The sequence below is a fragment of the Hyperoodon ampullatus genome (assembly GCF_949752795.1).
Source record: "Hyperoodon ampullatus genome assembly, chromosome: 3".
NCBI classification, from domain to species: domain Eukaryota; kingdom Metazoa; phylum Chordata; class Mammalia; order Artiodactyla; family Ziphiidae; genus Hyperoodon; species Hyperoodon ampullatus.
Window position 1 is genome coordinate 169,526,707 of NC_136916.1, and position 16,692 is coordinate 169,543,398.

Below are 16,692 nucleotides of genomic sequence, written 5' to 3' on the forward strand. Positions count from 1 at the left end.
GCATACTCTAAATGATAAGCATTAAAAGATGAATTAAAAACTTGAGAAAAGATCTAGTCACTTAAAAAAAAAAACAGACAGATTTGAACAAAGTAGAAATTCTAGAAATGAAATAGTCATTGATGTAAAAAAAACTCAGTGGACAGGTTAGAGAGCAAATTAGACATAGCCAAAGAGGGATTTAGTGAAATGAAAATAGATCTGAAGAAATTATATAGCATGCAGCAAAGGGAGATAAAGAGATGAAGAATATGAAGAGAAGATTTAGCCAGTAAATTTAAAATCTTGGGAAATAGGGACAATTTTCTAGAAAAAATGTAATATGTAACAATCAGAAAAAAGATGGCTAGACTTAAATGATGAAAAAATGGAATCAGTAGTTAAAAACCATTCCAACTTTTTTTTTAACATCTTTATTGGAGTATAATTGCTTTACAATGGTATGTTAGTTTCTGCTTTATAACAAAGTGAATCAGTTATACATATACATATGTTCCCATATCTCTTCCCTCTTGTGTCTCCCTCCCTCCCACGCTCCCTATTCCACCCCTCTAGGTGGTCACAAAGCACCGAGCTGATCTCCCTGTGCTATGCGGCTGCTTCCCACTAGCTATCTATTTTATGTTTAAAAACCATTCCAATTTTAAAGACAACTTTAGTTAAACATTTAAGGAGCAGATTGAGCTGTACTTCATGCAAACTAAAACAGAGAATAGAAAAAAAGGGAACAATTTGCAACATATCTTATGAGGCCAATAGAATTTTGATACCAACCAGACAAGGGCAATAGGGGAAAGGAAAATTATAGGCCAGTTATACTTCAAAGATGCAAAAATTCTGAATGAATAATCCCAAGTTAATGCATTAAAAATAAAGCCTCACGCTCAGCCATAAAAAAGAATGAAATTCTGCCATTTGCAGCAACATGGATGGACTTGGAGGGCATTATGCTAAGTGAAGTATATCAGACAAACAAAGACAAATACTGTATGATATCACTTATATGTGGAATCTAAAAACACGACAAACTAGTGAATATAACAAAAAAGAAGCAGACTCACAGATACAGAGAACAAACTAGTGGTTACCAGTGGGGAGAGGGAAGTGGGAAGGGACAATATAAGGGTAGGGGATTAAGAGGTACAAACTATTATGTATAAAATATAAGGATATATTGTACAACATGGGGAATATAGGAAATATTTTATAAAAACTATAAATGGAGTGTAACCTTTAAAAATTGTGAATAAATATATTGTTCCCCTGGAACTTATATAGTATTGTACGCCAACTACACTTCAATTTAAAAAATTAAAAAAAAACTAAAGCCTCATGACCTAGTGAGGATTTTCTTGTAATATAAAATTGGTTTAAATATTAGAATATCTATTTATGTTACCATGTTGTCAGATTAAAGGAGGAAAAGCTTTTATCATTATCTCAAGAGATACAAAAGTAGCCTTCTATATAATTCAACATCCATTTATGATAAATCTTGTCAAACTAAGAGTAAAAGGGATAACTTGATAAAGGATGTCTACCAGAAATCTCTAGGAAACATTATACTTACAGCGAAATGCCAACAGTAGTCCCTTTAAAATCAGAAGTAAGACAAGAATGGCCATTATCACTGCTTCTATTTCCTATGGTTCTGGAGGTCCTGCTCAGTTGAGTAAGACAGGAAGAATAAATCAAAGTATAAGGATTAGAAAGGAAAAAGACTCTTCCTTTTCACAGATGATGTGATTACAAATGAACTGAAGAGAATCTATCTGTAGACACCTTTTTATAACTTTTATGAGAGTTCAGCAAGGATGCTGATACAAATGAATACCCAGAAATCATCTACCTTTAATTATTCAGCTACAAATGATTATAAAATATACTTCAAAAATAGCATTTATTGTGGCAACAAAAAATGAATCTAACAAAAATATGCAAGAATCTTATGGAGATAACCAGAAAATTTTATTAAACAACGTTAAATAAATGGAGACAGATCTCATGTTCGTGAATGAGGACCCAGCATAATAAAGATAGCTAATTCTCACAAAATAACCTATACATTTAGTATAATTCCAATAAATATCCTAGGCTTTCTCTCCTGATACTGATGGACTAGATAATTTGAATGTATCCTCCCACTGGATTTGAAAAGTTTCTTAAAAAAGTGAACAAACTATTCTCTGAAAACTTTAAAAAATCATCAAAATGCTAACCAGATATAGAGTTACCAGGCTAAGATCTGAGAGAACACAGAAATGCAGAGATGTGAGCCTACCACTGAAGACCTTTTTGTGCTCTGGGGGTGTTTGCCTATCTGAAAGATGTGACAATTCTGGAAGATCCAGGAGGCTAGGGGGAAAGAAGTCAGAATCCAGGACCTCCCAAGAGTGGAGACTCTCTGATCCTGCACCTCCTGCACCTTTTGGCTAGGACCACTAAGTAAAGATAACCCAGAAGTAAAGTTGTCCTCACATGGACACAGATCCCTGTCCAGACCTTTGGTGGCCCAAGATACGTTATTACAAGGTTTGTATGTGTATTAAGGCAACCCTGGATCACTAGTGCCTCCAGTACCTGGTAAAAAATGAACAGAAAGCTCTTTGGAGGAAGATAACATTTCAGGCCTCAAATTATTTCTAAAAATATTTTTAAAATAAAGGATGCAACGTGCAAAGATAACCAGACATATGAGGAGGCAAGACACCACAAGTGAGAATGCGTAGAAAGAAAAGACAGTGGATACAGACCTACAGGGTCTCCAATCAGTTGGTTATGATCAAGAAAGGACACACAGGGGACTTTTAAGGTGCTTGTGATGTGTACCCGACTTGGGTGCTGATTACATGAGTGTTCAATCTATGCTAATCTGTTTATCTGTTCACTTACATTTTATGTACTTTTCTGCATGTGTGCTATATTTGACAATAAATAAAGCTTACAAAATTGAAAATATTCTAGCATTGCATTAACAAGAACAGATCAATGAATTTCAGTATGTTCATACAATAAAACATCATTAAGCTGTTTAGTTGAAAGAATGAGAACTATATGTATCAACAGGGACTCACTTCAAAAATATAATGGAGTACAAAGTGATAAGTTGAAGAAAGATATGCATTGTATGATATCATTATAGAAAGTTAAAAACAAGCAAAAATAATAGTAAGCCTTATAATGGAGGTATACATATGTAGTAAAAGTGTAGTACATGAAATAATAAGCACCAGATTCAAAATAGTGGCTATTTCAAGGAAGGGAGAAAGAAAAGAGAGCCCTGTATAGGTAGCTTCAACTATTTCTGTGATGTTTGATTTTTGATAAAAAGTATTAAATCAAATAAAGCAAAATGCTATGATTTAACAAAGATGGGTAATAGGTAGATGATACATTCCATCTCTCTATTTTTCTGTATGCTTGAAATAGTCCACTTAAAAAGTAAGTTCCTTTTGAGAGGATATGAGAGCCTTTCAACAGTGTTACATGTTTTTCTCTAAATCATTTTCTATCGAAAAAAGTCCTTTTAGATTTGTTTAGTTTCTGCAGTTCTTGGAACCTCTCCCTGTGAATAAGAACCAAATCTCGTGGTTTCAGTCTTTAAGAGGTAGCCTATCTTTTTCTTACCCGTTAAATTATGTGTTCTCAGGGCTTCACTAAACTCATTACAAGCACAAAAATGCCCTTTTTCTTTTTTCTTGGGTTTGTTTCTTAAGGACAGTTCATTATGCATTTTAAAATACTGTTTCTTATTTCTGATCTGTGAATCTTTTGGAAGCTCTTTAGACATAGATCTATTCTAATTGAAGTTTTAGAAATTCGCTTACCTTCTTCTCTCTTGTTTTGTTTAGGAGAGGGATAAATTCTATTTGTCTCGTAGTGTTGTTCTAGAACTCCTGCAGGCGCTGAAGCTCAAATCTCCTTTACCGGATACAAACCTCCTTCTGCTTGTCCAGGTAGGCTTATGCCTCATTTCACTTTTCATGAAATTCACTTATGTTTGGAAAATTTAAGGAAGGTGTGGGACATATGCATAAATTAAATGTCTGTCCAGAGATAAGAAATAATATATCTTACGTGAGCCATGATCTGTCTATCACTATGCACTTGGCACTTCCACTGGCTAAAAAAGACCAGAAAAGGAGTATTTATTTTGTTCCTACTGTGGAACTAGTTCTGTGAAAGACAAAAAAGAAGAATGAAACGATAATGTGTCCGCGAGGAGTTTATGATTCAGTAGGTTGGAGGGGCAACCCATTAATGGCTACCAGAGCTGAGGCAGGACTAACGAAGCCAAAAGTGAGCGACCTGGAGGCTGAGGTCTGATCGCGGAGTCTCAGGAGTATGGATGGGTCGCCAAATCTCTGTGAAGCAGAAGTGAAAGTGGGGGTGGGCCCAGCCAGCTATGGTCAAAAGGCAGGTCGGACTGAGTCCAACCAGGGTGGGATGTGGGTGTGAAAGAACCAGCACCACAGGAGCCCTAAGGCAGGGGGCAGGGCTTGAACACATACCAGACAGGCTTTAGAGAACTTGCAGAGATTAATGCTTTTGGTTGTAGGGCTGCTTACGAGAGGCTCTAGCTCTCCATCCCTGGCATCCTAAGCTCAGCATCTTAGGCAAGTGTGCAGGTTTTGATCACACAAGACAGGCTGCGATTAGTGCCATGAGTGAGAAAGAGATGTAGATAAAGTCCTAGGGGGGAGTTAAGAGCAGGAGGCATCTTACCTCATAGGGTGTGAAATCAGGGAAGACGTCATGAAGGAAGTGGCATTTGAACTGGGTCACAAAGGACTGGTGGGTGCAGGCCAAACTCTGCCTGGGGTTGGAGTTCAGCACCAGAGGCTGACCGTCTTCAAGCAATAAAGGGAGGCTTCAGCAGAAAGATGGAATAAATTTAGGAATAACCACATGAGGATGGGTTTAGAAAAAGGCTGGCCATGCCAGGGGTGTCAGCAAGGGATCAGGTAAACTGGGATCCTGCCTCTTACCCCAAAGGTTGAGCCTGGCTTTAAAGACTTGGTCATGAGCTGCAGCTGGGATCAGGGTATCATTCAGACTGCCTTTGTGCAAAGTACCCAGGAAGTGTGTCACAGCTGTTTCAGTTCTCCTTGCGGAGCGTTATGGCCAGTCCCAGAGTCTGGGCCTACAAGGTTGAGCTTAAATGAATGAAGGAAAATGGAGCTTGATATCAAGGAACTAGACAGGTTTCCCTGAATCTTAGGTACCTTGGGTGTCATTTGGAGAGATGAGGGAGAAGGGGAAATTAACGGAGCACCTATTAAGTGCCAGGCAGCATGCTGGGGTTTTATATATCCCCCTCACTGCTTCAACCGTGAGAGGAATTGGTCCTGTATCGCAGATGAGGAGACTGTGGCTCGGGGGGGGGTTCAGTGACTAGCCCAAGATCACACAGCTGGCATAAGTAGTGTAAGCACCTGACCACAGGGTCTAATCAGTATAGAGCACAGCCTATAGTCAGGCCCCGCACATCACTTGCCCGGATTATCGTTAATAGCTCTTAGCGTTTTGCACCATTCATTTCTCTCCACGTCAATCCAGTCTTATAGCCTATGGCTGCCTAGAGGAATTTTGCTAAAACTCTGCTTTTTATCATATCACCCTGTGCATCGAAAACCTCCAGTGACCTTGTGGTACCCGAATTGTCAAGGTCTTCCATCATCTGGCCATACTTGACTATTCAGCATTATTTCCCACTACAAATATTTACTGACCACCTATCTTCGGCTAGGTTCTGGGGATATAGAGATATAAAGGCATAGGCCCTACCCTTATAATGTGCTAACCAGTATACTGACAGTCTGTACAGTATATAAACTACTGTAGAGGAGGGAGTGGCCAGCTCAGCCTGGGAAATGGAGGAAAGCTCATTAACCGTTAGGAGCCCTGACCTGGCCCAGGTGCTGGGGAAACAGAGATGAATAAGTCATGGCCCCTTCCTCCCAGGAGTTTCCTGTCTGATAGGAGTAGCTGACATCGAAACAAAAATTCCCAATGCAGTGTAATCGGTACGGTAGCAGAGGTGTGTACTGAGTAGGGAAGTGGTGTAGAAAAGGGATTGTATGTTTCTGAAGGGTGTGCACAAGTTTGGGGTTTACCTGGGAGAAGAGGAGGAATACCCTTGTCATTAACCATTTAATATCCACTAACTGGTCCCCTTCCTCCCCCACCTTATACCCAAGTAATCCTTGGGAACAGAACGGAGTTTTTCTCAAAGGCTTGAGATTTAATAAAGAGTTGGTATACTTTCAGTGAAGAATGGTCTTAAGTCATGTTTAAAGAGCTGTCCCAGGCACAATGATGCTTTCTGAGAGGAGTGACTGCTGGAAAGTGATGGCAGTGGATGTTGGGCATGATATAGTCGGAGTGAAATGGTTCCCATGGTACCAAGATGCTGGACAGCCCAAGAGGGAGACAGAAGCAAAGCGTAGCCAGGAAATGTCTGTGTTCCTAAGAAGAGACAGATTGAATCTCTTCCAGGGGATTGCCATCGGCCAGTCCTACCTCTTGACACATCAGCAGCAACACCACCTTTGAGTACAAGTAACTTTGATGCAACTGACCGTAAAAGTTAATAAGATCAGCCCTGGTTTGGAGGAGAGGGCAGGTGAACTAGGCTTAGTGAAGTAGCCCTCGAGAGAGGTAAGGCCAGCAGGTTGACAGTGTCTGGAAGTCACTTGCTTCTGAGAGCGTTTAGATTGGGGACATGCCACCTCAAAGCAACCTCAGTTTCCAGGCCCTGAAGGTGCTTTCCTGCGGGCATCAGAGGCTGGTCCCTTGATTGCCCTCCATCTGGAGCACAGCAGGTCTGTGTGGCTGATCTTCTTGGGTTCTAGCACCCCACTTTGTGACTGCAACTGGGGGCGGGTTTTTCTCTGAAGTACATTAGCTGGCTGTAATGAGCACTTGTCACAAGACAGTGAAAGAACACTGACAGTTTAAATTGCTCAGTGCTTAAGGAGACCATGAAAACAGTGATTATTGCATCGCAGCTAGGTGAATAAATAACAAACACAAATTAGCTTTAGGAAGAAAGAAGACAAAAAGGTAAATTCTTCTGTGTATTTTGGTTTCTCTCATGCCATTTCAAATGTATAACATTTTCATCTTTAAAAACAAATATGTATTTGTCATTGAGTCATTAAGTTAAATTTAAGAATCAAATTGTAAAATTATTTAGATCAAAGAGATCTCTGGGGGGACATTTTGAGATCATACCCATGAGGAACAACCTAGTGCATAACATTTCGACCTTCTCCAACAAAAAATATTAAACACCATGCCATTTTGAAGTAACATATCCTTGTTCTATAAACTCAGAACAAACCAGTAATGAAAAAATTACTGAGAGAAATAAAAGTGAGGCATACCTTAAAAAAAAACCAAAAGTAGTTCCCTTTTCCCCGCTGTGCTTCCTGGCTAAGTCGTGGAGAAAAGTCTGCCACGGGGCCACTCATGGGATGAGGGAGAAGCATCTTTTGTCTCTCTACAGAAAGCGGTGCATCATTCTGCAGGGTTTCCCCGTTCCTTTTTCTCTTGCCCTTGACAAATGTTCAAGCGGGTAGCAGAAGTGGTAGCCTGTTCTCTGGTAGTTTCTCTTAAACCAGAGAATCTAGCATGGAGTCAGAGAGAAGCTTTCCCCTTTACTGGTGGTCAGTGTCAGTTCCTGGTACCTGGAAGACCAGATTCACAATATGAACAGACAATGTGTCTAGGGCAGACAGCGACTTCTTTCTTGGATATCATGACCGTCATCTCAGGACACTGGACGCGGCTCTGTTTAACAGCAAATGCAACTTGGAAAAAGAAAAGAAAGTAACAACTGGAAGGAAAAAGTCCCCTGGTGGGAAGGGTGAGCGGGAGGGATAGATTGGGAGTTTGGGACTGACATGTACACACTGCTGTATTTAAAATGGATAACCAACAAGGACCTACTGTGTAGCACAGGGAACTCTACTCAATATTATGTAACAAACTAAATGGGAAAAGCATTTGAAAAAGAATAGCTACATGTATATGTATAACTGAACCACTTTGCTGTACACCTGAAACTAACACAACATTGTTAGTCAACTACACTCCAGTATAAAATTTTATAAAAGATAAATTTTTTAAAGCTTAGAAGTAAAAAAACCCAAAAGTCCCCTGGTGATCCATCCTGAGTGACACTAGCCCCATTAGCGAGAAGAGAGTCAGTTGCTCAGACCTTGCATTTACCATTCGTTCTTTCACCCCACAGGGAACCCCTAGGATATTCCCTCTACTATTGTACTTCTCTAATTAATAACTTAGTAGATAGATGAGTTCACAGATATGAGGCTGTTTGTAATTCTTGTCATGGGTAAACCATACTTTCGTTGTTTACCGAATACTCTGGCAGTAAGAGTGTTCCTTTAAAGGACAATGGAACACTTGCCCAAGGGATGCAGGGTCATTCAGGTTCTAAACATTTCAAGGCAGTGACAGGTACCAATCTGGTTTTCAGTTTCTAGAACTTCTTCCTGGAGGCCTGGCACTCTGGGGTATCTCCCAGTCTGGTATATTATGGTTGTTCAGCCATCACCCCTGTTATTTGTTTTAACTTACATATACAATCAGGTGGCCTTAAATGTTCAAGTGGATTTTTTTAAAAAAAGGAAAAAGAGGCATGGAGACAGGAAAGAATTTTCCAAATAGAAAAAATATATGTATTCTTCAGAATCTACTATTGTTGACCATCAGGGTGTAGTTCTCCTTTTATACTTTGGACAGAGGCCCTATCTTGTTTTAATCCAGATCTGTTGACATTTTTGCTTTCACTTATAACATTTTCTCTTCTGCTGGCATGCTGTAGATATTTTACGTGTAATAAGCTATTATTATTGTTCTCAGGATGGATTAGAGTTTTCATAATAGAGTGATAACTCATTGAAAGCTACCATAAAATCTATATAGGCTCACATCCAAAAGAATTTCCTCAGCTCCTATTCTGTGTCAAGGGTAGACATTCTGCTAATTTGCATGTAACACTCCCACTGTGTGGGATACACCTGCATATTCAAGCTGTGAGAAATCATGTGGGTGAAAGGTTTTCTTTTAAAGATAGTTTAGTTGTGGGCTGGAGGACAAAGAAACGGCAGAGTTACGGCCGTTGTTTTTAATTCCCAGATACTATTGATGTGGGTTAATTAATATTTGTTGCATTAGTAATAATCTGATCACTCTCTGGGAGGAGAGGTGGCGACCCTATTTTGAGTATCATTTTGATAATGATTTTAGTAATGACACATAATGGGTTTTGCGTTTCTCTTGTATTCATGCGGGAGTGCCTATTTCAGTGGCATATTTCTATCTAAAAGTACCGAATTCTTCCTTCTATAGCTATCATTCTTTTTCCCTCTGATTTTGTTATATCTTTATATTTTGAACAACTCTATAAAATAATAATGGAGGTTTTCAGGTGGCAGCTATATAAAATGAAGACAGAAAGGTTTATTAAGGCTTTAGTCATACATATTATGTAAAATTACACTGGAGGAAAAGACATTGATAAAAAATAGTAGATGATTTTAGAGGTTTATGTACTTTTATGCCTTTTAGTACACCAGACTCTCTGAGACACCTCCATAACTTTTAGAGTGATTTTTAAAAGAATTAATTCTGACTTCTGAAGTTATCTCTTAGCTCTCGCAGACCGGACGTTTGAATTTGGCCTCAAATCTTAACACCACATGGCTGACAACCTGCTTACGTTATGCTACTCAATAAGGTGAAGCTCTAACCTGAGTTTGGTGAGGGAGAAAGGCTTCTGCTGAGGGAGATACAGACACTTGAAATTTTGCTTCTTCACAAATTTTCTCTTGCCCTTAGGGGCACAGCCAGGCTTGCAAGCATACTTTAGGGGTCAGGGTTTGCACCATCCTTACATAGGATACTGCAGAGGACTCCTACCCGCTTCACTCACAGTTATATGCATCTCTCTCTTTTCTTTTGACCTCTCTTAGCTGTGCAGTCTCTTGGTTCTGCTGTAAAGAAATTAATTAAAACGTTGGAGTCCTGACAGACGTTTTGGAACTTATTATAAGTCGTTTGTCTTAGATGGCAGACTCTGGTAGCTTTTGAAAATACATTTTATGGGAAAACATGCAGTATCTGCCAGGAGGTTGGGAGTGTTCCTTCTTTTCACTATGTACCTCTATCAAATATTTTACTTGTTTTTTGTTTTTTTTTAAATTTTTGGCCATGCTGCGCGGCTTGCGGGATCCTAGTTCCCCCACCAAGGATCAAACCCGTGCCCCCTTCAGTGGAAGTGTGGAGTCGTAACCACTAGACCACCAGAGAAGTCCCTCAAATATTTTCCTTTTTTACTTAGAGGTTTGCCAAGGTTGTAGGCTTCATTATTATTATGTATCCTCATTTATTTACTTTTTCTTATTAGAAATAAGTCCAAGTTAGGAGAGCAGGCATAAGCATTCTTGAATAAAATAATAGAAAATTTTAGGTGTTCCCTAGACGTTACTAGCTGGTCTTCAGAGTTAATAGCCAAATAGATTCTTCAGCTTTCTCTAACTGTCTGCGAGGCCAATGGAGAGGATAGGATGTGAGCCTGGAGATTTGTGTCCACTCCTGCCATGCGGCTTTCAGGGACAGCTCTGCTTGCTGTCATCTCAGCTCCAGCTCAGTTACCTGTCCCGAAATACCTCTCAGGGAGGACCGCCTCTCCCACACTTGAAAACCAGCTCATGGCCCCAGATGAGAAGTCTACAGGCCCCTGACCCTCAGGAAGTCTGTTGAGGTTAGAGCTTCACCTTATTGGCCAAAATCTGCTGCCTGTTAATAACGCTTAGATTCCGATCTCTGGCTAACCTGACAACATGCTGGGTTTTGTTCCTCGTCCTCCTTGAGACTTTTCCTACTACCCCGATCCATACTGCTTCTCCTCAGTTTGACGGGGACCATGCCTGCCTGGCTGACCTACCTAAATTTACCATGCTCTTCCAGTATGAGAGTGAAATGAATTAGAAGGAAGAGCTGTCAGGGTCAAAGCTTCTTTCAGAACCTCTGAGCTCTGGATAGCAGCAGCTTTGGATCCTCAAGTCACTGGGGCCAGAGGCCAGGAAAGAGAAACTAACCAGGATCTAGCTGCTCATAGCAAACTCTACAGACTTCATGTTTAACTTTTCCCCTAAAACCATTAATAAATAGTTGGGCATTGCATTAAGCGGGAAACACCTGTAAAAGTCTGTAATGAAGCAAATCAGGCTGTAAGCTGACAAATCCATCCTCACCATGATCTCGAGTCATACCTGATTAATCATCTCATTTCACAAACTCTTGCTGAGCCCCTCCGAGATGTCAGGCATGAAGCTAGTGCCGGGAGTGAGCTGCATCAAATCTGTGGTCTCGAAGATCTTGTAGCCGGTTGAGAAATAGACTTGTAGATCGTTGCAACCTGATGTGATGACTGTACAGTGGAAATGTGTGGAAAGTCCTGTGGGGACACAGAGAGGAAGCGGGGGTCATTATCAGCACAGAGGATAGGCGTGAATGAAGTGGGAGGAGAAAGACCAGATACTGAGGGGCCTCGGAGGGGAAGAAACAGGTACAGTCCTCACTCTGAAGTTGACTGTTTTTCTGTTTTCAGTCTAAATGTATGGTATAATGATAGAAGTCCGGAAAATCTATGAAAATTCAGGAACTGTCAAAAAGTGCTGAAGAATAAATAGCATGACTTCAGAATAAATCTGACAATGCTGACATCTTTCCTTTCTTCCTTGACTGAATGTGGCATTTCAGTGCCACCGAACTACTGTCTGGTTAAAGTGAGAATCTGTGTGTTAATCCCAGTACTATGATTCTGAATTTCTGGTAGGAATGAACTTTCATGACTAGCAAGTCCCATATATCTAGGGCAGATTGTCACCAAAGTAAACGCTAATGAATTTAAGCCAAGTTAATAAAATTACAAATTACTTATTACTGTCCAAATGCTCTTAAAAATAATTATCCTTTCAATTTCTTATTAGTTTATTTGTGCAGATGCTGGAACCAAACTAGCTGAGTCAACAATCCTGAGCAAGCAGATGATCGCCTCTGTACCTGGAGTAAGTCCCGACCAAATTAATTATCCACATTTTCTATTACTCCTCATTTCCTCATTTAGCCAAGAGGTATTTTTGGCCTGTGTCCTGGTTCACTTTTGATAGAACAAACACTGTAAAATTGAAATCATTAGTATCTTGTTTGAAAGAGCACTGGTAAAAATTTAAATTAATCTCTGCCCCTGGAAACTTTTAATTCCAGGAAACATGAATGAAATTGAAGCAGCCAGTTAAGGAGAGGGAAGAAATTACCAGGCATACAGCATAGATTTGATTAAAGTTCAATTTTTCCAGAATGAATTTTCTTACACTGGCTTCTGTTAACCAATTTGATTTAACTACTGCCAGAAAGAAATAAGCATTTAATACCTTGTTTTCCTTTATAATATTTCCTCTGAAAATTGAAAAAACTTCTGTTATCATCAACTAGTGAGCTATTTGGTGAAATATGTTAAGATTCTTATAGATAGGATTGAATATGAGAAACCACAATAACTTATTGATAGCAAGGTTATTGCAACAAACTGAGAAAACTTAGAGATATAAATTATTAATGGAAAAAATTTATTTAAATTTTCAGTAGGGAAAAAAATTTTTAGTTTATTTGTTTACGTATTTATGTATTTATTTTTGGCTGCGTTGGGTCTTCGTTGCTGTGCGTGGGCTTTCTCTAGTTGTGACGAGCGGGGGCTACTCTTCGTTGCGGTGCACGGGCTTCTCATTGCGGTGGCTTCTATTGTTGCGAGAACGGGCCCTAGGCACGCGGGCTTCAGTAGTTGTGGCACGTGGGCTCAGTAGTTGTGGCGCACGGGCTTAGTTGCTCCGCGGCATGTGGGATCCTCCCGGATCAGGGCTCGAACCCGTGTCCCCTGCATTGGCAGGAGGATTCTTAACCACTGCACCACCAGGGAAGTCCGAGAAAAATTTTAATAAGGAAAAAAGATCACTTATAATCCTTCTGCCCTAAAATAAGAACCCTATTGTTTTAGAAAATTTTTACATGTTTTGATCTATTCAGTATCCTAATTTGCTTATTCCCATATTGTTGGAAATCTATATGCTTTCTAGTTTCTTTGCTTGTATAGCATAGCATAGTATATAGCATATACACAAAGATCCTCTTCATGTTTATTTTGAATGATATTCTTGGGATAAATTCCTTAGTCAGTGGGCAGGAACATCTTCACAATACGTATTCCCATGTTGCTTTCTAAGAAGGTTTTATTCATTTACATTTATAAGTATACCAGATTTATCCACAGCACACTAAACATTACTTCATTTTTTTTTGATGTGGAGAAATATTATGAGAGAGGAAGAATAACAGTCATTCAACCCAGAGATAATTTTACTGCTAACATATTAATGTATTTTCTTTCTTCTTTTTCTATGTATATTTTTAAATATAGTCGAACCGTAATATAGATGCAGCTTTGGCTTCAAATGTCATAAGCATTTTCCCCAAAGTGACATTACCTCATGTGACTGCACCATATAATAGTGGCTAACAATATGGGTTTTGATTCACACCTGAGTTTGAGGCCTGACATTTACTAGCTGTGTGATCAGGAAGGTTATTTAACCCATGATGCTTTGATTTGTATTATCTGTAGAATAGGACATAATAGGGCCTAAGGTCTAGGTTGAGGATTGAATGAGATAATGCATGTAAAGCACATTAGCATGGTGTTAAATATATAGTAAGTGCTGAGTAAACATTAACTATTAAAAATAATATTAATGGAGGTAGGGGGACAGGACAGGTGATGTTTAAGGGTACAGACTTACAATGAGCAGTAAAAAAGTCCTAGAGATGTAAAGCACAGGTCAGTGAATATAGACAATATTGTATTATAATAATCACACTTACTAAGAGACTAAAACTTAATTATTCCTACCAAAAAGAAAGGATAATTACATAATGTGATATAGGTACTAATTATCGTTACGATGGCAGTTATATTACAATAAATAAATGCATCAAATTAACATGTTATACACCTTAAATTTACATCATTATATGTCAAGCATGTCAATAAAAAAATAAAATACAGCTAAAAGTAAAAAAATACTATTAACAAACACTACTTATTGTTGGATAGTTTCATTATTTTCAGTATCCTGCAATTGTAACTAATGTGTGATAAACATCTTTGTGCTTAAATCTTTGTTCATATTTTAGACTATTTCTTTATAATAGATTTCTAGGAGTAGATTAATAGATTCTGGGTTTTTTTAAAGGTTCTTGACAATAGTTGGGGTAATGCAAGATGCTATGAGATAAAATTCCAGTTCTTAGCAACTTAGCTCCAAAAAAGTTTATTGTTTGCTCAAGTGAAGTTTAAAAGGGGGGCCTGATTAACAAAGGGAGGAGGACTTCCACATGAGCACTTGGGGATCAGGTTTCTTCTGTCATGTGCAGTCCTCTGCAATCAGCTGGTGGTTGGGGAAAGAGAAGGAAATATGGTACATGGAACGTTTTCATGGGCCAGGTCTAAAAGTGGTGCACATTTCTCCTACTCACGTTCCATTGGCTAGAACTCAGTCACTCTGCCACACCCGACTGCAAAGGAGGATGGGAAATGTGGTCTAGTGCATCCTAGGGAAGAAGAAAAATGGTTCTGTGAGTAGCTAGCCAGTCTCTGCCCAGCACTCACTGGTTTCCTTATTTAATTCTCTAAAACTCAATATTTGCTACCTATGCGATAGCTAAAAAATAATATCCCTAATATATAAAGGTTTATTGAAATCAACAAAAGACAAATATTCCAAAACAACAAAATAGCAACAGTTATAGCTCTACATATAGAACCCTTTCCAATGACCAATAAGCCATTCAAAATAAGCCTTTTACCCTCACTAGCAATCAGTGAACTATAAATTAATATAAAATATAAAAATTTAAAAATATAAAAATTAAAATCAGCTAGCAAATCAGCGGGTTTTTCTTTTTTTTTTTTTTTTTTTGCGGTACACGGGCCTCTGTCTGTTGTGGCCTCTTCCGTTGCAGAGCACAGGCTCCGGACACGCAGGCCCAGCGGCCATGGCTCACGGGCCCAGCCGCTCCGTGGCATGTGGGATCCTCTCAGACCGGGACACGAACCGGCGTCCCCTGCATCGGCAGGCAGACTCTCAACCACTGTGCCACCAGGGAAGTTCTTATAAGCTACTGGTGATAGTCAGTTTTGCTGAAAAAGAGTTGACAATCTACTTCTAGGAATATGTTTGAGAAAGTAATTAAATATAGAATTATCTACAAGCACATAAAGAATTATCTACAAGTATATTTATTAAAGTAGCATTTAAAACAGCAAAAATATGGAAACAAAATTAATGTGCAACATTAGGGTATTATTTAAATAAAATAAAGTACATCTATAAGCTAGACTATTATGTGGACCAAATCAAACTTTCAAAGAATATTTAATTAATTAGAAAATGCTTATGATGAATTTAATTAAAAAGCAGGTTAGAAAAAAATTATCTCAATCTTATAAAAATTATATATGTGTGTGTGTTATATGCATTAAAAAATATTTGGAAGTATTAACAGTGGCTGTCTCAGAGGTGGAGAGCAGGAATTAGGATTATGGTGATTTTTCTTTTTCTTTTTATTAATTTATATTTTCCAAGGTTTCTACATCGAACACGTGTTATCTTTATAATGTAAGAAATGTAACTTTAAAGTCAGATACAAGTTTTGAGAAAGAATTGGATATGGTTCACTTCAATTCATGTTTTTGAGATTAGAGTATGTTTTCAATTCCTTTATCATCAGTTTTCCCACTGAAATAAACGTAAGTCTTTTGAAACAAGTTGAGCTAGACTCTTTATGTTTTTTGGTTTTTTAAAATAACACACTAAGGTTATACTTATGTTTTGCAAAGTAAAAGAAAAAAGGGGGGCGATTGGAAATTATATGCTTTGTTTTATAAGTGTAGATGGCTCACTGAAGTTATCCTGACTAGAAAGTGTATTTTAAGCCTTTTATTAGATGTAGTTACTGTCTCTAGAGCAAAAGTACCTGGTAATAGTAAATTCTTTCCTCTCATTTTTTGAAATTCAAAAGTAAAAGACAAATATTGAATAATGCTCCAAGTAACTATTTTCTGTGACATTTGCCTAGTTGAAATGGTATAAAATATTGCCTATGAAAGAAACAAATCCCTTTCAAGAAATTCAGGAGCAGAGTATATGCTCTTATTTGCATGACATGTGAAAGGTCAGAGATAATGGAATAAACTGGGGGGGAAATCCTTTCTTGCACTAAGGGACTAATATTCCCAAAGCAGGAGCACAATAACCTTTTATAATTCCTTCACTTGATTTAAATTAAAAGAAGAAAACCTTAAAACATATGAAGTGCTTGGAAAACACTCTTGACAGAACCGCCAATGACCTTATTTTACTGTTTGTTATCCTGTCAGAGGAACTGACAGGCGTAACATTCTAGAAGAGATAGAAGGTGATATAGTTCAGTGCTGTGCAGATTTACATGAATATGGGAAAATGAGAGCCACTGGGTGAGCTAGTTAAGTATATAATGTTCCAGATTTTCCTAAAGAAAGCTAAGAAAGGCCTTAGGATAGTATTC

General features: G+C 38.5%; 1 protein-coding gene across 5 annotated transcripts in view; it reads left to right on the plus strand.

The window, feature by feature from the left end:
• The window catches only part of UNC79 (unc-79 homolog, NALCN channel complex subunit), a gene marked incomplete at both ends in the record, with an annotated part of 255,665 nt that overhangs the window by 217,723 nt on the left and 21,250 nt on the right, over window positions 1–16,692 (plus strand). For all 5 annotated transcript variants that reach the window (XM_079699486.1, XM_079699487.1, XM_079699488.1 and 2 more), the window contains 2 exons: window positions 3,852–3,956; window positions 12,024–12,101. In XM_079699486.1, the coding sequence (XP_079555612.1) occupies window positions 3,852–3,956; window positions 12,024–12,101 (183 nt within the window). The remainder of the gene's footprint in view (window positions 1–3,851; window positions 3,957–12,023; window positions 12,102–16,692) is intronic.